General features: G+C 38.1%; 1 protein-coding gene across 1 annotated transcript in view; it reads left to right on the forward strand.

The window, feature by feature from the left end:
* The window catches only part of DOCK10 (dedicator of cytokinesis 10), a 205,965-nt gene that overhangs the window by 68,345 nt on the left and 112,640 nt on the right, over nt 1–24,980 (forward strand). The window contains exons 3-4 of the mRNA XM_029932877.1: nt 588–677; nt 18,796–18,878. Of these exons, the coding sequence (XP_029788737.1) occupies nt 588–677; nt 18,796–18,878 (173 nt within the window). The remainder of the gene's footprint in view (nt 1–587; nt 678–18,795; nt 18,879–24,980) is intronic.

The following is a 24,980-nucleotide window of genomic DNA, read 5'->3' on the forward strand; positions in this document are numbered from 1 at the left end:
AATCATATGTTTGCACTCATAGGTCTAGCAGGAAAACAAGAGAGACCTAATGGAGAACCAGGGGGAGCGGAGGAGGGAGAGAGAGTTGGGGAGAGAGAGGGATGCAAAACTTGAGAGACTATTGAATGCTGAGAATGAAATGAGGGTTGAAGGGGAAGGGGGAGGGGGGGAAAAGAGGTGGTGGTGATGGTGGAGGGCACTTAAGGGGAAGAGCACTGGGTGTTGTATGGAAAATAATTTGACAATAAAATATTATGGAAAAAATAAAAATAAATTTAAATAAATTTTTAAAAAAAGAAATAAATGAGGCAAAATAGACAGATGTCCCAATTTTTGTTCTCTGCGGGGAAGTGAAAGAGCTTCACATGATGAGCCTCACTGATAAACCAATACTTGTAATAATACGGGCAGTGGCAATCTAAAGGAGGTTTGACATTTCTCTCCTAGAGATGTAAAATTTCTCTGTCTTCTCTTACTGTTAAATGCTAAGATCTAAAGCACTTTTCTATTGGGTTTTTGGTAGGGTGGTCTACTCAGTGCCTCTAAGTTGGAGAGCTTAATTAATTTCTTTTCATTGTTCTTCCCAGACGGCCACGGTGTCTTGGGATGTCCGAACATTGTACTCAACAGTCCCTGAAGATGCAGAACACAAAGCAGAAAATTTACTGGTGAAAGAGGTAAATGTGATGCTTCCAATCCTTTACTTTTACAAAGCTTTGTTTTCTCCTGGTGGTGCTCAACACAGCCCAGCTTTATTACTGTCTCCCTCTCCTTTTCAATAGAGAATTCCAGATGCTCTGATGTACTGATGGCTTTCAGCTGTCATCATCTCTAGATTTTTTTTCCATTCTCCTGTTAATCATTTTTTCATTATATGGTGACTCTTCAAGCTTGGGACTTTTTTTTTCCTTTGTTTTTACTTCACTTAAATTCCTCACCTTGAGAAAGATTTATGTGTTCTTAACAGAGAGAAAATTTTATTTTGCTTACCTAGACTGAGTTGTTGGAAAGGCCACTGTATGTGAGAATTTCAGCTAACAGAGTTTCTATGTTAAGAGATACATTTTGTTCAAGCCCTAGCTATGGAAATAGTTAATGGTAAAACCCTGTGGCTATGATAAAAATCTTTCGCTGTAGCATTTGTTTGCATTCTGATGATATAAGAAAGTAAGAAAGGCCTACAACCCTGATTCTTCTTCTAAGCAGACTAAGGGATGGTTTAGGGCAGCTACTTAAAAGATATTTGTTGAATGAATAAGTGAAGTCCTTCCTTTACAGAAAATACAATGAGAAAATTTAGCACAGGCCAAATAGAATCTTGAGAAAAAATGGTGTATCCCAAAATTTAATTTAATTACAGAACCTTTTCTCAGCTTTTAAACATACGTGTATGAATATAAGCTAGCTTTATTAGCATACATGTTATATCTATCTGTATTAATTATGTATATTTTATGCTATACTATTCAGTCCAAATCCTTTGCCATAAATTTACTTATGAGGGGTTTTTTTCCAATTCCATATTTATTTCTCAAAGTTTACATTAAATGACACTACCTTCTAAGGAGTTAAAAAAAAAAAAGGAAAAGGTGCAGGTTCAGATAACATTAGGATTATGAGTATACGATTTTCATTGACTGATACACTGACTGATAAAAATAATAAATGTGACATCAGTCTCAGAATATTTTGTTTACAGTCACCTTAGATGAAGTCTTAATATCTCGTAGGCCATCACAGTTTAAAAAAGAGTTGGCAAATCCTTTTCTACACAAGAAAATCAGACTCACTGAGACGAGATCTACTAACATTCTTCAGTAAATATGTAAATAGATGTTAACTTAGGTAGGATTTGAAATATTTATGACACTGAATTCCTAACTATGAATATTCAACAAATTCTTCTTGAATGTTTCTCACTAAAATATTGAACTTTCATGTAAAAATCTTCAGCTTGTTGTTAAATTTATTTCCAAGAACTTTATAGTTTTGTTGCAAATGTGAGAATTTGTCAAATCCAATTCCTTTCATTTGCTGATAATTCTTTCAAAAAACTGTAGCTTTTGAATATACATGACTACCTCACTAAACTTCCTTGTCCTGTTAGTTCTTTTGTAATGTTAATTTTTGTTTTCACTTTTACTTTATTTTTCTGCACATAGAAAGACACTATTTATCGTTCTTATTTGATTTTTACATGTGTAGTCATGTCATCTGCAAACAATGAAAATTGTCTCAGTTCTAATAGGTATACAGTGTTTTTAACTGTTGTCTCATTTTATTATCTGATATCCCTGAAACACGGTTGAATAATAATGTTCATACTGGGCAACCTATCTTTTTTATTTTTTAGAGAGAGATTGAGGGCATGCAGTCGGTGCAGGGGCAGAGGAAGAGGGAGAAGGGGAATCTTAAGCAGGCTCCATGCTCAGTGCAGAGCCTTCAAAGCAGAGCTTGCTCTCACGACTGTGAGATCATGATCTGAACTGAAATCAGAGGCCGCCATCCTTATTTTTGGTTTTACGGATAGGTCGTTAGTATCTTTAATGCTATTTTACCACTTGAATTTAGTTCTATTGATAAAATTAATAGGTTTCTATCCTGTGGATCCATATTTGTATTTCTGGTATAAACTTTCTTGTTCAAGTTGCCTTATTATTGCCTTAATACTCTACTCTGTTTGAGTGGCTGATATTTTATTCCATGTTTTTGCTTTTATAGTCACAGGTGAAATTAGCTCCAGTTTTCTTCCCTCATTTTGGTATTAGAGAAATGCTAGCTTTAAAACATTGGGGCGCTCTCCAACTTTTTCTGTCTTTGGGAATTAAAAAAAATAAATCAGTGAAATGAAACAGGGCATCTAGAAATAAGTCCAAGTAAATATGGTTACATACTAAGTGACAAATTATGGCACTTCAAATTCTCAAATATCTCTCAAGGGTAGCCTATTTCATGAATACCACTTGGTCATTCATTTGAATGAAAATAAAATTAAGGCTCCTGCTCACAGTAACATAAAAATTAACTCCCAAGTGAATAAAAAACAATTTAAATTTTAAAAACAAAAATATTAAAACCATAGAACAATACTTTTAAGTGGAAATTTAGAGGAAATAGACAGATTTAGGCAAATAAAAAATTTTCATTTCTATATGATTAATGACACCATAAAGTCAAAAGAAAATATTTAATCAGAGCAAGTATCTGCAACTCTTATATCTTTTGCCACACATGCACACATTCCTAATTTTCAAACTCCTACCGATTAATAATAAGGAGATGAATAATGCAAGAAAATATAAGCAAAAGATAGGAGCAGACAGTTCAAAGAGAGGAGGGCAAAAGGTTGCTAACTTCACTGACAGTCATGACAATATAAATTAAAACAAATTGTATGATGCTTGAATGAAGAAAATCTTTTAAGATGAGTATTAATTAGTGACAATTGGAATATAGGACATAAACATCATACAATGTTTACAATATGCACATATCTATAACCATTGAGATGTAATTCTGTAATTATTTTTTGTAAAGTTTATTTAGAGAGAGTGAGAGATGTAATTTTGTAATTCTTTCTTGTAAATTTTATTTATTTTGAGAGAGAGTGAAAGAGCATGAGTGAGGGAGGGGCAGAGAGAGAAGGAGAGAGAGAATCCCAAGTAGGCTCTGCACTGTCAGCACAGAACCTGATGTGGGGCTCAAACTCACAAACCATGAGATCATGACCTGAACCAAACCAAGAGTCATAAACTTAACTGACTGAGCCACCTAGGCCCCCAGCTGTAATTCTAATGCATCTTTTAAGTAGTACATATAAACATGTAACATGTGTATTATTAAAAAACACTAGAGCATAAAAATATAATTGTAGGCATGCGTTTTGCTTCACTGAACAAATTGTAATATCAGTTGGTAAGAGTGAGGTTGAATAAATTTTAGCACATCTATATTTTAAAATAATATATAACTAATAAAAATACATATATATTTTTTTAATTTTTTAATGTTTTATTTTTGAGAGAGGGAGTGCTTGTGAGGGAGGGACAGAAAGAGAGGGAGACACAGACTCTGAAGCAGGCTCCAGGATCTGAGCTGTCAGCACAGAGTCTGAGGTGGGACTCAAACCCACAAGCTGCAAGATCATGACCTGATCTGAAGTCGGATGCTTAAGAGACTGAGCCACCAAGGCACCCCAAATTACATATACTTAAATGTATTATCTTGGGGGCACCTGGGTGACTCAGTCGGTTAAGCATCCCACTTTGGCTCAAGTCATGATCTAGCGGTTAGTGAGTTCGAGCCCCACCTTAGGGCTGACAGCTTGGAGCCGGGAGGCTGCTTCAGATTCTGTGTCTCCCTCTCTCTCTGACCCTCCCCTGCTTGCACTGTATCTCTCTTTCTCTCAAAAATAAATTTAAAAAGCATTAAAAACATCCAGTAGGGATATACATATATATGGCTTCTTTATATAAGCCCTAAAAAAGTATTAAAAATATATAATACACTCATAACATTGGTTATGTCACAAGTTTGGGATTGTAAGGGGAAGAGAGGAAATAGATTTTCAGTTTATATGTTCTGTATTGTGTTACAAATGTATTTTTGTAGTGAAAAAATGTTTTGTGAAAAAATTAGTGGAAATACGTCTTAAAATGCTGTCAGAATTGAAAGCAACCCAAGTGTCTCTTGTAAAATTGTCTCCAAACATTAAAATCCAACCTTATTCTGAGAGTTGTAAGTCGCCTTAAAGACTGTATCAGATTCTTTTTTTATTATTATAACTTGATTTTGATGATGAAAAGTCATATGGAATGATCAAAATTTCCTATGCATTTCACATGCAGTCCACCTGCTGGGCTCCTCTGTCCATTATAGAAGCCAATTAAGTTCATCTGATATCGAGCCCATGGGTAGCTCAGTCAGTTAAGGATCTGACTTCAGCTCAGGTCATGATCTTGTGGTTTGTGAGTTCGAGCCCTGCGTTAGGCTCTATGCTGACAGCTCAGAGCCTGGAGCCTACTTCAGATTCTGTGTCTCCCCCTCTCTCTGCCCCTCTCCTGCTCATGCTCTATCTCTCTGTCTCCCAATAATAAATAAAAAGATTAAAAATTTTTTAAAGTTCATCTGATATAATCCATTCACAATCACTTGTAATAGAATTACTGTGGATTTATAAACATTTCCACGATTGTAGGGACTTTTCTTGTCATGATCTTTTTACCTCTTCCTGAGTGAATTGGGTATTTGTCTATTTCCAGGTTCCCAGCAGTCTGTGTTAGGCTGTGAAAAACTTGCTCTCACATGAATCAGGGACTCAGCCCTCTGCTGTGGGTCTCTGCTCCCTGAGATTTTGAGACCTTGGATTTGGTGGTCAGACTGCGTCTGCCCTTGCCTCTTCCCAACTTCCTGTTTTATTATCTGGTGTGCCTTCGTGGTGGGGCCCATCAACTCAAATCCTAAATCTCAGGATGATTCAGAAACCCCACTTCCTATCTCTGGATCCAACCAACGTGTCAAGTGTAGCCACTTTCCAGGGAAAAGGCAGCCTAAAAAGAAGATCAGCACAACACTGGAGACGTCTGAGAATATTCTTGGTGTTTTAGATGTCGTTAGTTTTGTGATTGGTCTCATGAACTTCTGTACCATGACTTCATGTGGCCCGGTTGACCCCCTTTATTTCCGTAGTTCTCTGAGAACGTCAATTTGGGTAGAGAGCAGGTTGACCACAAAGTCTGCCTGTGTCTTATTATTTCTCCTGGGGTGAAATTTCTTCCCTTTAACTTTGTTCCTGCCTTTCAACTACTTGCAGCCTGGGGTTATGCCTCCTTTTCTCACTTCCACCCTCAGCTTCTCCTTTCTCCTAAGAACTGCTCCAAAGAGAAGTCAAGTACAGTGTCTTTTACCTTAGATCCCAGGTGTCTGCTGTGCGTTTGTGTTACAAGTCTCAGGACAGAGCATTTTCTGGGTAATGTGAATGACTCATATGTTTTTCTCAATTGCATGGATCAAAAGTAGAGAAAGGAAAAGAAAAGAAGGAAAAGAAAGCCTGGGAAGAAACTTTTATTTTTTTACCTGCGAATTTTTCTGTATCCCTAGATGTGGAAACTGCCGTAGCTTGCTTGGTTTCAAGGATGTAAATAAAAGGAAGCCTGTGCTTATCAGATAGGAAGAAGAGAAACCCCAGTTACAAAAATCACGTGATGAGCATACAACATGAATGCTCAAGCCTGGAGACAGCAAATGAGAAGAAAGGGGTCACCAGAAAGCCAGAGTAAGACTGAGAAATGACCCCAGAGAATTCTGCTGGCAGAGTCTTGACCACAGTAGGAAATAGCAGCTAACCTTGATCGACTTACTTTCTTCATTTCAGATATACTTGTAAGACCTTTGCTTGCAGTAATTTTGAGCATAGGCTGCAGTAGCAGCAGTACCTTGTAATGGTGAGGAAATTTCTATGGAAACATTAAGTAAATGTGCAGCCTCATACAGGTGGGAAGAGACGGAGCCAGCATCCCTACCCTTGCTGTCTCCCTACAATGGTTTCTGGCCCCTTAACCATGACGCTAAGTACCCTGGATGGCACTTACTAAGGCGGCCTTCTGGAAGGACGTGTCCCTCAGTCTCCTCCCTGACGATCTTGCCCCAGTTCTGTCCAGGTAACTCTGACACATACAGTCAGTAGTCCACACTCTGTGAGAATATTTTCCTAACCAGATGAGGCCAGCACTGAAATGAATTCATTGATGTTTTGTAGAAACATGTGTTTCCCTTACCGCTGCGGCTGGGTTGCACTAAGCAACCTTTGTGGTCCTCCCTTGCACTAAATGGCCCTGTGGCTCCCCACGGGGTGGCCAGGACAAATACTGTGGTTGCTAGGCAGCAGACTGGCACGAATCTAATTTAAACACATCCAGTTCAATACTAATTTGGAATTATCTCGCGCTACACTCTGTTTTGACAATTCTCAGCTCCTTTTGAAAGGCAGTGAGCTTTCTTTTCTTTTTTTAATCTTGAATGACTTCATCTTTTTCATAAGAGTTTCAATAAAATGAACAGTCTGTCCCTTTTCTGTTTTATCTGTTATGAATTTTCTTCCCTATCTATTCAATGTGAGGCGAAATATTCCCCACACAAGAGAACAGGCTTATTTCCCATCTACCAAAACACTTCACAGAGTTATGATAAATTAAACATCAAGCATCATGGTGCATCATGGTGCATCTGTGTATATTTTTGAGCCCTCTGTGTGACAGGTATTACTACCTTACTTTACAGCCTACAAAACAGGTTCTGAATGATTAACCAACTTGCCCCATTTCACACAGAGCAATAATTAAGGCTCTGGTCTCTCTGACCCCCATGCTTTGTGCCCTTACCCACCTGACTCTCTCTGACTGCTTGAGAAATTCCTTTAAACCATGATCTTTTTAGCCTGACCTGATGTAGACATTTCCACTATTCATAATGGAATATGTCCTTCATTTTGGTAAACATTTCACTTTTCTGCCTCAGTTCCTTTATCTTATTGAGCATATTCATTATTCCAATGCTGTGTTTCTAAAAATAAATATAGCAAAGGCATGAAAACACTTGGAAAATAACAACCGGGGAGCACTGTCTTTATCTGATTCTCATAAGTGGCTTAAAATCAACATGTATAATTATTTTAAAAAATCAAACAGTTTTGTGATTTAAAAAAATCACCTCCTCCTCCCACTGGAGGTTGGAGGAAACCATTAAAGGGATCTATAAACAGGATGCAGACTTCTTAAGCAAAACTTTGATAGCTACGTTTTTATTTTAATATACCCAAAAGAATAATATAAAGCCAGGAGCTTAAACTAAATAAAACTAAGCACTCGGTTTGGTCTCTCTCAACACAAAGATGAAAGCCAAGAATTGAGCATGGGACAGTGGCCCCACAGAGAGCAAGGGTCTAGGGGCCACTTGAGTGGAATGGCCGAGAGAAGCACCGACAAAGTACTGAGGTGTAGCAACTTGCTCTGCCAACAAAGCCTTCTGCAGTTTCTGGAAACCAGTCTGCCGCAGGAGTAGAATAATGATGAAGTAAGAAGTAAGTCATGAATTCAAGAATCCAAGTCTCACTTCGGTCAAGACATAAAACACTCAGGGATTTGAGAGTTATGGAAACAGTAAAAGAAGAGAAGCAATTATCGCTGTCTACATCTACTGTTATATAAGAATACACACACACACACACACACACACACACACACACACACACACTGATTGTGTACTGTCCTCATCCAGACAGTATTAGGTGATTAGGGCAATAAAAAGTTGAGATTTTAAACAGGGGTTCTAGATGAGAAATTGTGGAGTTCTCTAGAGAAAACAATAATGAAATAGAACCCAAGACTTGAATAGGAAATACAAATCAGACCTAAAGCAGACAATAAATGCTGCAGGAATCTCTAGGCTTTCACAGGAGACCTACCCTAAAAACCAGCAGAACAAATGGCTGAGATCAGAGCAGACACCAGCTTCCCGTGGGCATGGAATGTTCTACAGACAGCCGGGTCTGCAGTTGTCCACAAGACACAAACATACACACGTACACCCTCAGTCTTTAACTTGCTAATAGCCATGGAGATGGTCTTAGAAAGGAATAAGGCATATAATTATTTCCCATATTTATTTGACTATGGAGAAATTCTGTCCATTTCCCCCCATATATCTAGAAAAATATCTTTGAGAAATGCTGATGTAAACCTGGTGAAAGGAGATCATCAGAAACTAGGGGCGCAATATAGCTCAGGTAAAACAGAATCTATTAGATGAACCTTGACCTGCATTCCATTAAAGCAGACAGGGATGAAGAGAAAGGGAATATTAAAGCTCCCAAAATATCAGATAAATTGTTTATTTTCATGGACAATATTTTTGCCATTGGAATCCAAAATGTCTACCTCTGTCCAGAGGTGGAATGCTGGGCCCCAACCCAAATATGGTTTTCCATGGACTTATCCTCATATAGCAAATTACAAGTATACACAAGGTTAATTTCAAAGTTTGTAGTAAATAACGATGCTCACAAAGTGCAGAGAAACACCTTTTTCCAGCCCTTAAGTTTCTCCTCTCAACCCCTTACCTAGTTATTGGATTATTTTTCTTCTCTGGTCCAAGAAGTAAATGTTAACTGGCTTAAAGCTACTACTTGAGATGTCTACAGAAGCTGCTTCTCACTTCAGTTGGGTGGAGTTAATTACCCTGTCTTTACAAAGGGTTAAATTCTTTACATAGAAAATTCCTCTCTCACTGACTTATGCTGTTATTCTGGATCGCATCCAAAGTGTATTCAGACAAGGGTCTTGTCCACTGCCTGAAAGATTGGACTGGATTTATTATTCAATAACATTTATCACTTACTAAGTTGTTGATACCAAATGGATGTCACACAGTCCTTGCTTTCAAGGAGCTCACCACCAGGGGCACCCGGGTGGCTCAGTCCATTAAGTGTTAAGCATCTGAGTCTTGATTTCAGCTCAAGTCATGATCTCACCATTCGTGGGATGGAGCCCTGCATCAGGCTCTGTGCTGACAGTGTGAGTCTGCTTGGGATTCTCTTTCTTCCTCTCTGTCTGCCCCTCACCAGCTCACACACACACACACACACACACACACACACACACACACACTCAAAATAAATAAATAAATTTTTTAAAAAACCAAAACAATTAAAAATAAAAGAGCTCACCACAAGGCCAAAAGTTAAGAGACCACTGGTCAGATTTTTACAATGGAATCTAATAGTACCTCTGGAGTAAGTACTACTGTAAACTAGAGAAATGAGATCAGGTTCACATGTTAGGGAAAAAAAACAATTAGCTAAAGGTAGACAAGAGAGTGGATGGGTTTGCTTGAGGGTAATGAGTAAGACTGAAGAGAAGTTGGACACATAGAGGACTATTTTAATAGCCCAGCTGGGTTAAAGACCTACATTAACATATGGCAGCATGATTGTGGTGACAGTAAAGGACTATTGAAGAGATGACATTGGCCGAAGTTGGTTACTGAATAGAGAGCAATGGAGAGGAATAAGTTGGTGACTACTCTCACATACCTGGCTTGTGCTCATAGCTAAATGATTGTGCCAGTAATTTAAATAAGATGCCAGAAGAAAGCAAAGATTGCTCAACCAGGGATGGATGAAATACATAAAATAATGCCATTGGCAGACATGTATATGAAGACCAGAGGTGGGGGAGCCTGGGTGGCTCTGTTGGTTAAGCGTCCGGCTTCTGCTCAGGTCATGATCTCACAGTTCGTGGGTTCGAGCCCCGCATCAGGCTCTGTGCTGACAGCTAGCTCAGAGCCTGGAACCTGCTTCAGATTCTGTATCTCCCTCTCTCTCTGACCCTCCCTGCTCAGGCTGTCTCTCTCTGTCTCTCAAAAATAAATTAAAAAAAAAAAAAAACCAAGAGATGACCAAGAATGAGTTAAATAGGTAGGTGTCAACACAAGAGGAAGCGATGGACAGTTGCTCTGAATTTGAAAAGGTAAGGCTTTGAGCCTGGAAGAGTTTACCCAGAAATGCCACAGGGACTTGGCTGGAGCTGAGGGGCAGATCGTTGGGCTACATTCCTGCTTATGGGGCTGGTAAAGATGGTCCTGCTTCCCAAGTGGAGATGGAGTGGATGGGGAGATGCAGAAAAGAAGAAGAAACTGATTTCTCAGAATTAAAGAAGAGTTCAATGGTATGAAATGCCAAAAACAGCATCACATAAGGAAGGTTCACTGGATTTGGTATTCGGAGTCATTGGTAGTTCTTTAACAGGATAGTTTCAGAGACTGTGAGGACAACCTGATTACATTGGGTTAAACTCTGAAAAGGGATGTTATCTTATCAGACGAGGAGTTAGTACATTGTTGTCTATTTATCTACAAGGCACTGTTGAGAGTAAACCCAATAAAAGTATAGAAACCCTTTAGTCAAAGTACTCCATGCTACCTGAGTTAAAAATAGCTCAGTGGGCTGTTACGTTGTATTCTAAAATTTTGCTGAATTTGTTAAGGAAAATTTAGCCAGTGGAAAAAACAATATGATCAGATGAGTATAATATTGAAAAAGAAGTTTCTTCCCTTTCCTCTTCTACTTCTTCCACCATTTGGATCTGAATACATAGCATTCAACTAATTCAAGAGAAAATTATAAATATTCAAGATAAAAACTACATCATGTTCCTCTGGACGATGACTGAGGAGACAAACCATGCAGGAAACATGTGGGGAAAAAAAACTACATCATGTTGAGAAGTAAAGAACATAGTAAACAATATAGATCCCAGACACAGCAAAGAAAGTTATGGGGAGAGGAGGCTTGCCTATGACTTAAAATGTATTTCATGCTGCCTATTTTTGTTAACTAAAAGAAACATATCTAACTAGAATGAAATGTATCCTGTCTCCCGAAAATAGGGAACTCCATTTCCCTTTTACAGTTAAAATAATTGTATGTGCTTCTTGTTTAATTTTAAACTGCACATTATGTGCATTGATAAAGAAACCATTCTTCTGGTCAAAACGCCTTTGTACTTTACACAAATTGCATGAATCTCACTCATATGTGGAATACTGACTGTGCCCTCAAACTTACCCAGAAATAAGAATGGTTTGAATAAATGATTTAGGGCTGGGGCGGGGGATGCATATATAAATTAAGTAACAATGAATGCTATTTTCTGATTCTGAATTATTGAGCAACAAATGAATGATTCTAATGCATGCATTACCTTTATACCAAGCACACCAGCAAGCAAGATTTTCCTCACTGTAGAACCAACTCCTATCATATAACATCAGGGCCACGTGCACAATTTAAATAACTGAGATCTATTGGAGGAAAACTAAAAAAATCTCTCTAGAATGCCCAGCTGGTTCAGTCAGAAGAACATGTGACTTGATCTCAGGGTCGTGAGTTTGAGCCCCACATTGGGTGTAGAGAGTACTTAAATAAGTAAAACTTTTTAAAAAAATTTTAACAAAAATAAATAAGTCTCTCCAAATTAGAAAAAATTTATGATCCTTTCTGAACAAAATAAATGTGAATAGAAAAAATTTTGTTTCTGCTGTGAAGAATAAGGCTCTTAATTTACTAATAAGGCTTTGTTGTAGGCTAAGGGACTTTTAATTTTGTGTGTACTTTTTAAAAGTAAGTGTAGAAGTTAAGCTATATTTATTTTGTGACTTCAGGAATAATGATATCAAAATCTGTTATTGTTCTCTATTGTACCTAGTCTTTCTTATGTGTGGTAGTTTTGTTTCTATCATGGCCAGTACAAAAATGGATCACGTATTTTATTTTTACACTGAATGCATAACACTAAAGAAAATAAACATACAAAAACCAATTAAGAGAGGTGTCTGGGTGGCTCAGTCAGTTAAGCATCCAATTCTTGGTTTCAGCTCAGGTCATGATCTTGTGGTTCCTGGATTCGGACCTTGCTCACGATTCTCTGTCTCCTCTCTCTCTGCCCCTCCCCACACTCACACTATCTCTCTCCAAATAAGTAAATCAACTTAGAAAGAAAACAATCAAGGCAAATTCAAATGCATTTAGTTTTTAGTGGCATTAGGATAAAATGTAATAGAAAGCACTGAAGAAGACAAGTTAGTTTTGAGTTTCACATTAATGACCTTGAAGAAATTTATTGTCTAGCCACCCAAATCCCTAGAATAATAGTCTTGCTTCCAAATATGCAAAACTGTTCCAGTTCTGAATGGACTTCCTCTTCTCCATAATAAAAATCATCCTATACTGTCTGGTGGTAAGTGGATGAAAGCACAGAAGGACGAGTCCAAAACTTCTGCCTATAAAAACATTTAGAAAGAGCCCACTTTAAGTCTGAACCTAAAAATTCCAATTGCATTGAATTACAACCCAGATTTTATGCCTTACACGAAAAGAATGATTTGATCATAATATTACCAAGGTTTTTAGTACCATCCATTATTCATGTCTTGACAAATTACTTCTGAGATCTAGCTGGAAAATTAGAATGTATGGTCCTGGGTCAGGCACACATGTGATTTATGAAAGTCTAATTTTACAGTTTGTTCAACTGCCTTACTACAACACAGTTAAAAAAAATAAGCCAAATATTTTGATTCACTTTCACTTTAGATTACAATCGAGGCTGCTCTATAATTCAAAGTAATAAAATCATTGAAAAATGATTCTCCTTTATGGTTGGCATTTGCTAGGGCATTCTGTTTTACACCATACATGCATATCTATACACATAGTAACACTGTCTCATATCAAGCAATAGATTAAAAACCCAGATCCCAAATCCATTAAATTAGATTATACCATGATTTCTGAAATGGAGCAATATCTGTATTTATATCACTTATTTTCATCCAAACACTTTTTTCTTCACCAAGAGTGTATCTAGTAGATTTAAAAATCATTGGGTTCAACTTGTTTTGATAGTGCAAAAGATAATCTTTCATTTTAAAGGAATATATAAATGTAATCCAATTAAACAAACAAAAACAATTTCAGTGCCTTCCCTCTTTTTCTCTAAAGTATCAACATGTTGAGCGAACACACATCCTAGTGTGTAGGTTTAGTCTCTGTTGTACCTCCTGGCCTGGCTAACAGCATCTTCTTTCACTTTGTAGTGTCTCCGTGTGGACGGTAAATTGTCCAGCTATCCTTTCAATACATAACTTGCCTAAATTTGCTTAGTTTTATTATGCTGCATTTTCAATATTTATCTAGTAGGCATAATTACTTCTAAACGTAATCAAGACTGGCATGAATGTGAAATTACCACCATCATTTTACAAACACAGAATTAGTCCCGGTGGTAACTAAGGGCCACAATGAACACCTTTCATGGTTGCATACATCTTTTGGGCAAGAAACTGGTCATGTAATTAAATAAACCTCTCTAGCCACAAAGAAAGAGAATTTTGCATCTGAAATGCCATTTATCACCTGTTTATTACTCTGGAGCCAGAATCTAATAATCAGCCCTTTTAAGAGATAGACAAACTACATTGCCAAACCCTAATTGCTATTTGAGATGAGTAACATAGTTTGAATTCATTCTGATGATTGTCTAAGGAGAAGGGGAAAGGAAAAGATGTAAGATTTTCTTTATATTATTTTAGGGTGCCCTTTATAGTAGCTCTATCTTTTCTCAAGTATTTAGATTTTTAGAATTTTCATAGTGTCATGTTTAGTTATTTCTAAGAGAAAAAGGATATAGGAAATACATTGATTCAAATAAATATTGAATATGCACTCTAAATAAAACTCCATGCTGGAGCTGATACGTACCTTTGTTCTTTCAGCTAGAGAGTAATGTCAAATACCAGAGCCCAAGGTATGAAATCAGGACCCACCAGAATGCTTTCAGTCCATAGGCAAACAGCACAAGGACCACATTGCCACTCCAGTAGAATGGTAGATTTGAGGGCCCCCGTAGAGATTCTGATTCAGTGGATCTCGTGTGGGACCCAGGAATCTGCATTTTAATTAACAATCCTTAATAACTAATGGACACAATGCAATTTAGGAAGCACTGGCCTAATGGTCTAAAAGCCTTCAAGCATGTTGACCTTGCTCAGCTTCTTTGTGTCTAAACAACAGCAGAGACAGCAAGCATAAAAGCTGAAAGAGCAAACATAATAAATTAATAAAATGTGAATTGGGACATTGCTGTTTGGCAAAATTAACCAGCTCAGCAAATTTTGCTGGATATTCAGTCTTCACCTTTGAAGTAGATTGTGGCAGCTTCCCTTGTAAAGAGACTAAGGAGTCAGTATTTTAAATCAGTGCTGTGGACTCGGTAGTTAGTAAGGAGAAAACGGAACCAGTGCCTTTGCGTGAGAAGCCCGAGTTGAAACCTGTGACACTGAGTTTGCGAGAGGTCATTTCAGCTTGGTGTTCAGACAAAGAGGAGTTGTAGTCATAATTAAAATAGTTCTTAATGAGAGTGACTCTGTGGGCCGCAACAAAGAATAGAGAATAATTTTCTATGCGTAACATTTCCAAAATGCCATTACTATGTAGGAGAAACATTTATGTGTTTGTAAAATTCACTAGCTTTCTTGGAATCTAAGAAATCACAGATTTAGCAGGATTTTTAAGAGTCAATTACTCCGCCCAAATCCTCAGCCATCCCTCCACCAGATGTGTTAAACATAGTAAATAAATTCAGAAGGAATTTGATTAAAGCAGGCCTCTTTGCAGAGCTAATATATCTGTCCAAAACAGTGTACTTCTACAAATCAAGAAAAACTAGTTGTTATCAACTATTGTGAATATGAATTATACATTGAATCAAACATGTTAGGAAAATTTATTTTTTAATGCTTATTAATGTTTTTAAATGTATTTATTATTTATTTTTGAGAGACAGACAGAGCATGAGTGGGGGAGGGACAGACAGAGGGGGAGACACAGAATCCTAAGCAAGTTCCAGGCTCTGAGCTGTCAGCACAGAGCCGGATAGGGGCTCACACTCACAAATTGTGAAGTCATAACTTGAGCCAAAGTTGAATGCCCTACTGACTGAGCCACCCAGGTGGCCCCTAAAACCAATTATATTTTAAGCAAGTGTTTATTAAGTACTTACTCTATGTTAGGTGTTTTATAGGAAGTACCTTATTAGATCCTTTTGAAGTTAGTATTATTTAGACCGATAAAGACATTTAAAGTTAATTTAGTTACTTACTGAATTCCCATGTCTAACACCAAACTTCAAACTAGGTCTGTATGACTCTCAGACAGAAGCAGACACACAGACGTCTGGAATGATGGTCCGGATGTGCTTAAAAGAAAAAAAAAGAGTCTACAATCATCAAACAATTCAAAAATTAGCTGAATGAACTTTTAGAGTTAGATAAATCCAGTTTGAAGTCCTACTTCTATCATTGCAAAGATCTGAGCCTCTCCTTGCCTCTCAGAATAAAAAAAAAAACAGAGTGCTTGTTAAGATCATACGTAAAGCACCTCATAGTTCAGTATCTGACAAGCGCTTGCCACTCCAAAGCAAAACAGAGGTAGTTTTTGGCTAGACTGTACTAATATGAGAAAGCACTACATTTATTTTGAGTCAGTGGAATTCAGCATATACACATCTCAGATTCAGTTAAGCCTGTGGCGTATTGTGAATATCATGTGAAATAGGCATGAAGTATACATGCTTATCATGTCTAAACATAGATACTATCCCTAGCAAGAAAGGGTAATGAGTAAATCAGTGCATCTTTGTGCCATTAAAACTTCCAGATTAGGGAGGGTAGACATAGATATTTTGGGACACAAACTACTAATCCAGTCTAATATCCTGGTTATTCACTAGCTTAATCTAAGATCCTAATCAATGAAATGATTTGACCAAAAATCATGTGGGAAATCAGCACTAATGGGTTAGTTCCAGAATAAGAATAAAACTGTGTAGCTCCTGGTTCAGTGCTGGTCCTCTATTTGCCTTTTTCTTATAACAACTATATATTGGTTTGGCAAATTTATTTTGCCAAAAATCTTTAAAATACAAAATGGGGCAGACTTGGGGGAGAATCGAGGACCAAATGCATCAAGAAATACTCTGAACACTTTTTTTAATGTTTCATTTTTTTATAAAAGACTTATTTTTATTAAAAAGACTTCTTTACCAGGGCACCTGTGTGCTGACTCAGTTAAGCATCTGACTCTTGCTTTCGGTACAGGTCATGATCTTGCAGTTCATAAGGTCCAGCCCTACATCAGGCTCTGTTGTGACAGTTCAGAGTCTGCTTGGGTTTCTCTCTCTCTCTCTCTCTCTCTCTCTCTCTCTCTCTCTCTCTCTCTCTCTTTCTCTCAATCTCAAATATAAATAAATATTTTTTTTAAAGAGCAAAGCTGGAATTTTCATCCAAGGAGCATAGTAGGGCTTAGTTTTCTTATTTCCAGAAACATGGGATTTGCAGAATTGGCTCAGGAATTTCATTTTAGTAAATTGTTCATTTTTATTTCATTTTAGTTAAATATTCAATGTTGTCCCCATTCCTCTTCATCCACAGCCCATCCCGATCTCCTAAATTCCCTTTGCCTTTATCCGTGTTCATGTGTCTAGTTGTGGTTTTCTCCACTATTCTCTGCCAACATCCTCCTCCTCGTGTCTTGGTCCCAGTCTTGCTCATTGTCCAGCCTCAATCCCCAGCTTGTGTGTGGGTGCTTTCCTGAACAAATAAAGTCATGGTGCCGAGAAAGTTCAAGGTCAGAGAAATCCAGAGCGGCTGAGGATACCCAACCACTCTATCCTCTCCCGGACTTTCCCTGCATCTTTTTTCTTTTTTTGAGAGAGTGAGAGAAAGGAGGGAGGAGTCAGAGCCAGAGAGAAACAGAATCTGAACCACGCTCCAGGCTCTGAGCTGTCAGCACAGAGCCCAATACAGGGCTTGAACTCATGAGTCATGAGATCATGACCTGAGCTGAAGTTGGATGCTTAACCGACTGAGCCACCCAGGCACCCCCTGCATCTTGAGCAAGGTGCCCACGCCCAGGGCTCCCCGTCAACCTTTCTGTAGCACTCTTGGGCCATTCCCCCTCACGTTCTGTTTACTTTCTGTTCTGCAAAGACAGTGATGGAGTTTCCTTTGCTTATGGTGCTTCCACACCCCAAGTGATTCCTCTCCCACCGCTCTCCCTGCCTGTCCCCTTCCTGGTCCAGACAACACAGGTCTTTATTTCTCACACTGTGGGAAGCTCATTGCTGCTTACTTTCTTCACTGTAGAGGACAGGATCTTATAATCCTCATGTCAGCTGCTTTATTCCCCAGGTTCATGTAATTTTAGGATCACAAAGAGTCTTAGGGGTGCCTGGGTGGCTCAGTCGGTTAAGCGTCCAACTTCAGCTCAGGTCATGATCTTGCAGTTCCTGAGTTCAAGCCCCACATCAGGTTCTATGCTGTCAGCACCATGGAGCCTGCTTCAGACCCCCTGTCCATCTCTTTCTCTGCCCCCGCCCCCACTTATTCTCTCTCTCTCTCTCTCTTTCTCTCTCTCTCTCTCATAGATAAACTTTTAAAAAAAGGAATCATAAAAGTCACCCAGTGAAATCCCCATAACCATTTCATGGTCAGTACACTTCTCGGTCTATGGTTGGTGCTTGGGAAATACATGCCATCAATCAATACTATAAAATCAGCCATTATGTACTACTGTAAGATAGTTATTTTATACTATAAGCTTTGTTTGTAAAAAATTTTTTGGTTATTATATTTATAAAAATCAATGAGTAATTGTGGAGAAGGCTGACCCTTAGAAGGTACTGAGGTAAAACTGAAAAACTGATTTCAAATTGACACTACAGCTAACATAGAGGGGATGAAGACACGTTACTGATGCAAGAACAAGAAGAATGGGCTAAAATTGCAATGAAAAGATTACATAGAAATAATAATATCTTCTACCAGTAAGAGCTGTTAAATAATGGAAGGTTACTATGGAAAACTAAAATATGACTGAACTTGAGGTTATGAACGTACCTGGCGATTCATGGGGTGATTAAATTAGACTTTCCTTGATGGCATAAAATAGAATAAATATGTTAAATGGTTCCTTCTCCAAGAGTCTGAGAAAGGTTAGATATCTATTTCACTAGAAAATGTGAAATGATTATCATGAACAAGCCCCTTCCCTGCCTTAAAATCGCTAACATAGTTCCATTAACACTACCCCAGAGATTACGTGAACTGTATCCACTGTGCTTTTTGCCAGGACAGCTAATTTTTTTAATGATAATTTTTAATTGTCATTTGTTTTTCTTTCAGGCTTGTAAATTTTATAGTTCCCAATGGTATGTGGTAAACTACAAATATGAACAATATTCTGGAGACTTCCGACAGTTACCCCGGTAAGAATGTGTCAAAAATACTCCTTGGGTTTTTCCATATATAAAATACGTTCTCAGTTTAAGTTCAACAGTTGCTCACAAATGCATGTACGTTAACTAGTGTCAAGGCGTATTTTACAAAATTTAAAAATAAGAGTCATGATAGAACATTTTGTTCAACAATGTTCATTTTGTTGTCTATGCCCAGAGTTGGTTGTAAAATACAAATGTATTCTTATTTAATTTTTGAACAAAGTCTTTTTTTTAATATTTATTTATTCTGAGGGGAGCACAGTTGGGGAGCGATAGAGAGAGTGACAGAGAATCTGAAGTGGGCTCTGCTCTGACAGCAGCGAGCCCGATGTGGGGCTCACACTCACCAAATCATGACCTGAGCCGAAGTCAGATGTTCAGCCAACTGAGCCACCCAGGTGTCCCTGAACAAAGTCTTCAAGTGTTATTACATCACTCTTTTGTGAGCTGTCATTTCAATAGAGGAGATACAACAGGACTAGAAAAGAAAAATGTGAACAAAGACATGTTTCTGAAGATATTCTGTATTTAGCATTCAGATTTGCCTCTGGTTCCACGTATTGCCTGCCGGGATACCAAAAGTCATGAAAACAAACCTCTGCAGAAATGATATATGTCTTAGAACATCAAAAAGGGATAAATTAAGAGCTTTTTGTTTCTGGGCTCTGGGGAAATGAAATATTTGGGAGAAGGTGTCTTGTCCTATACTTGTTCAAATGACACCTTCACAGACAAGCTCGCCTGACCTACGACCTGAACAGAAGTAGTCTTCTCTTCAGTGTCTGTGTCCCTTGCTAACGCAGAAATCCCTGAAGGGCAGGGACTTTTCCTTGCAGAATCCCCTATGAGAGAAAAGAATGCCTGGCCTGTGGTAAGTGTGTAATAATGACTTACTGGATAAATAAAGTAAGTGAGTGGCAGATTTTGAAATATAACATTCTTTTAAAAAAGAAAGAAAAGAAATATAATATTCTTGGAAGGGATTGGAGTGGCTCGAATTCAGAGAACTGCAATGAGTTGGAATCTCCTCACACATTGGTTCATCTAACTAAAATGATACAAATAATCCAGAAAAGCATGACAATCAAAAGTGAAGTTACTAACACTTTCCTCAACTGGAGACATCGAGAAGATACATGTTGAATCTAAGTTTTTAGTGGGCAAGTGGCTTTTTTTAAATGTTTGTTTATTTTTGAGAGACAGAGTGCAAGTGGGAGAGGGGCAGAGAGAGAGGGAGACACAGAATTGGAAGCAGACTCCAGGCTCTGAGCCGTCAGCACAAAGCGCAATGTGGGGCTCAAACTCATGAACCGTGAGATCATGACCTGAGCTGAAGTCGGATACTTAACCAACTGAGCAGCCCAGGCATCCCTATATGGACACGTGGTTTAGATTTGAGCACTATTTGTGCAGATTTCCCATGCCCCCAGCAACACCTGTCCCAGACCTGATTACTTGGACTGGCTGCTCTCAACTCCCAAATGCAGAATTTGACAGAGCTACGGAATAGCTCAGAGAAGGTGGCATCTGAGCTCAGATCTGAAGGAACAGTAGCTACCAGCACTGTGATTTGGGGGATTCCCAAAGGAAACAGCCAGGGCAGGGGCCATGACTTTGGAACTGGCACAGTCTCTTGGGCAGAATGGAGACCTGGAAAGGCTATAGTGAGGTGAAACCAGGGAAAGAGAAAGGGACTTGGCAGGCCCTGGAAAAGAGCCCAGATTCATTCCCACTGCAGCAGAAGCCTGTGGAAATTTTAGCCTAGAGTGATCCAGTTTACTTCTTTAAAAGATCACTTGGTCTACCCTAAGGAGAATGAGTTTGTAGCGGTGAGTATAGGGGGGATGAAGGGAGGAAAAGAAAGATGTGAATGGGAAGGAGACTATTTACTAATTTATTTTGTTTTTATTTATTTTGAGAGAGAGAGAGAGAGAGAGCTGGGTAAGGGCAGAGAGAGAAGAAGAGAGAAAATCCCAAACAGGCTCCACCCTATCTGCACAGAGCCCATTTCGGAGCCCGATCTCACAAACCATGAGATCATGACCTGAGCTGAAATCAAGAGTCAGACGTTTAACCGACTAACTACCCCGGTGTCCAGTATTTTTCAGTTGCATTACTGTAAAGAGCAAAACAATGTTTCTCCAAAGCATCAAGCCGTTTTTCAAACAGTGAACATTAACTTTTACCAAATCTCTGAACATCCCTTTAAATTCAGGTCACTCCTGATACAACTTCCTATAACTTCATGCTAAGAAGGTCTACCACACCCCAGGCTTTCGTGAGTAATTACTATATATATTCAGAATGTCTGGGCCTTAGTCACACACTTTTTGTAGGCACAATTGAAAAGTATTTTTTTAACATCAAGACTTCCTCTTTCTGAAAACAGTTCTGAGAAGTGGTCACAACTTGGAAACTGTGTCCAAGCAGTTGAAAGACCACATATGAAGTGAGAGATTGTAGAAAGTGGCATTTAGCTGCCCTTCCAAGTACATGCCTTCCTGCTGACTTCAGGTCTGTTGAAATTTTCAGCAGATTTATCCCCAAACCTCTTTTCTTTACATTCATGATTCCATCAAGAAAAATAAGTATATGAGTGATTTTGCCATCATGGTATTTGTCCTCTATTAGAACAACAGAGGAAGTGCCTCAAACAAGAACAGGGTCTAGATATCATGGAGCATGAGAAGAACCTCATGAGAAGTGGACAAAAGTAACCAAAGTTGAGAATTTCCCTTAATGAACTAAAGGAAGTAGAAGTTAATACCAAGAAGGGGAAGAATGCCACTGCCACAAAGCAGGAGATTTTAATGAACTATGTGAAAACCGGAAATTCTAGAGTATAATCCTCACACATCCCCTGAAATGATGAAGACTGTCACACTAAAAAAAGACATTCTTTTTTTAATAATTTTTACAAAGCTAAGCACTTCCCAGTAAAAACTACACATATTTGGGTCAGTAGTGGAAACAGATCATTTACTTGGCCTTCAGAGGCTATTAGAAGTAAATCATGTTCGTGCCTCCCAGATTAGACAAATTCTCTAATGTCTGCTACCAATTTAAACTAATCATTTCTTTTTATGGGTTGCTGAGGCAACAAAATAAAACCCTGCAATTGTGAAAGAGTGGAAAAAGAAGTGTATTTATCTCCTTAATTTTTATTTAAATTTGAAATTGTGTTATTGTGTTCTTAAGAAGTTCCCTTTGTGTGTGTGTGTGTGTGTGTGTGTGTGTGTGTGTGTGTGTGTGTTCATAGAAAGATAATGGAAAGAAACATTATTTCAGGCTAGAATGTAAAATGTAAGCCTTCATACATAAAATCTAGTGCTGAATTTGGGATTCCCAGGAGACAAGAATGACCAGAAATACATGATGCCAAAGGAGCCAAGAAAATACCTTGGGGAAAGGACAGTCTCTTCAATAAATGGTGTTGGGAAAACTGACAGACCTGTACAAAAGAATGGAGCTGGACCACTTCTTACACTATACCCAAAAATTAATTCAAAATGGATTAAAACTTGAATATAAGACCTAAAACTCCTAGAAGAAAACTAGATGGTAACCTCTGTGACATCAGTCTTGGCAATGATTTTTTGGATCCAACTGCATTCTAAGTGAAAATAAACAGATGGCCCTGCACCAATCTCAAAAGCTTCAACACAACAAAGGAAACCATCAATATAATGAACAGGCAACCTACAAAATAGGAGAAAATATTTGCAAATCATATGTCTGATGATTAATATCCAAAATATACAAAAAATTCACACAGCTCAATAACAAAAAATAAAATAATCCAGCTAAAAAGCGGGCAAAGGATCTGAATAAACATTTTTCTAAGGAAGGCAGACAGCGGCCAACCGGTACCTGAAAAGATGCTCAACATCACTTATCATCATGAAAATACAAATCGAAACCACAAGGAGAATCCACTTCCTACCTACTAGAATGATTAGCAGCAAAAGGACAAGTAATAACAAGGAGGATGCTGGAAAAGGGGAACACTCATGCACTACTGGTGGGAATGTAAACTGGTTCGGCCAACAAGCAAAACAGTATGGTGGTCCCTCAAAAAATTAAAAGCAGAATTCCCATACGACCTAGCAACTCCACTTCTGGGTATTTATCTGAAGAAAACAAAAACATTAATTCAAAAATATATATGTATCCTATGTTCACTGTAGCATTGTTTACAATGGCCAAGACATGGAAACAATCTAAATGTCCATCAATGCATGAATGGATAAAGAAAATGTGAGATGTCTAGATAGATAATAGATAGATAGATAGATAGATAGATAGATAGATAGATAGATAGATAGATAGATGATAGATAGATATAGATGATAGATAGATAGATAGATAGATAGATAGATAGATAGATAGATAGAGATATAGAATAGATGTATTTGAGGAACATGGCCACTATTGTGATCCACAATTGCCAAGAACAAATGCCTATAAAATTAGTCTTTTGTAAGAAAGAGAAGAGAGGATAAGTCACAGTGGCAGAAGAGGACAGAATAAGAAGTTCAGAAAAAGAATTGTATCAAGGTCACAGGGAGAGCAATAGGAAATAATTGGCATAGAGCATAGGATGATCCCTGAGCCAGATGTTGACATTCCATGTTTGAGCTTGTCTCTGCCTCTTCCTTAGTTTTCCCTACGCATGCCTTTATCTTTCATTTGGGATGTTTCTTTAATACTCCCCTTTACTGCCCTGCTGTCATTTTAAGAATCCTGGAACACTCATGTTTTCTTCTCTGCAGACAAAACACTTGGAGTAATTGCTCTGAAGTCAGCCATTTGAACCTGCTTCTGAATCTTAGGCAATGTGTTGCCTCGCAGGATGAGGGAAGAAAGGGAAGGATTGTGTGTAGGGGCTTTATTTTGCCAAATGAAAAGGTGAAAGTGGCTGCTTTTTGTTTATGATTGTCAAGATATGGCTAGGCTCTTTTGGAGAAAAAGGATATTTTGGGTAGGACAGGAAACATTTCCTAGGGGTCCTAAAGTAACACTGTCATCTAGGACTGACTCTGCCTTCACGTAAAGTGGACCATGACCAAAAGAGGTAGAACAAGTTAACATTGGAGGCAATTGACACAGAGAAGCTTGATTATCTCGAAGGCTCTGTAAGATGGAGAATGGAGTAAAGACAACACCACAATCCTGTGGAAGAGAACAATGGCTCCAGTCTTAGTTAACCTGCTTATTAAAGATGGTTTGGATTCATTTACGCTACATACAGAAAGTAGCATTTTAGAAACAGGGCTTTTAATCCAACCTCTTCCACTGCACATTTATGTAACTGTTAACAGACTTGATGTTCTTCTCAGTTCAACAGCCAGATTACACTGGACTGTGCAGTTCTGGTATTTGTACACAAATGTCTGATTACACTTATAAATAATTTACTAAAAAGCTACATGATGCTTAGTACACATTTAAACTTAAATACAAAACTTCTGCTATTGTGGGATAGATTTTTTAACTTCTTTGAATGTGCAAATAAGTCTTGGACAAAGAAAGTTGCATTATGTATGTATTAATGTGCTTCTGGAACTGGAATAATGCATACCCACTTGAGTAATTTCATATACATCAGTGAACAAATATTTATTCTGTTCTTACCATGTGCCAGAAACTGCGGGGGAGATAAGTTTAAAACACACATTTCCTACCAGCCTTCTTTCAAGCCTCTGGCTTTTAAATAAGCCTGTTACCATTTACAACTACTAACCTATGGGTCTTGGGATTTCATGTCAAGACTATATAACCAAAACAAAATGGACAAATAAGTTGGGACTGGGACTGAAGTGAGACCCCAGATACCATCCATAATCCCCAATATCATCTACTGTGTTCCGAGAAATAGCTTTATTTTTCTTAGTTATTGGTTTTGGTAGCAAGTAACTTACATTAATCTGAATTTGTAAAATAAATTTGCAAAACTAAAATCATTTTTAAAAACCTTTTTAACACGCTGGAGGTGCCTCTTAGGATGCTGGGGGACAAAAAATGTATTTTAGCATCCCCAAAATGGCTTCCTAAAATAGTTTTATGTTTTTTACTTTATTTTTTTGAGAG

Source organism: Suricata suricatta, chromosome 3 (genome assembly GCF_006229205.1).
Source record: "Suricata suricatta isolate VVHF042 chromosome 3, meerkat_22Aug2017_6uvM2_HiC, whole genome shotgun sequence".
Lineage (NCBI taxonomy): Eukaryota > Metazoa > Chordata > Mammalia > Carnivora > Herpestidae > Suricata > Suricata suricatta.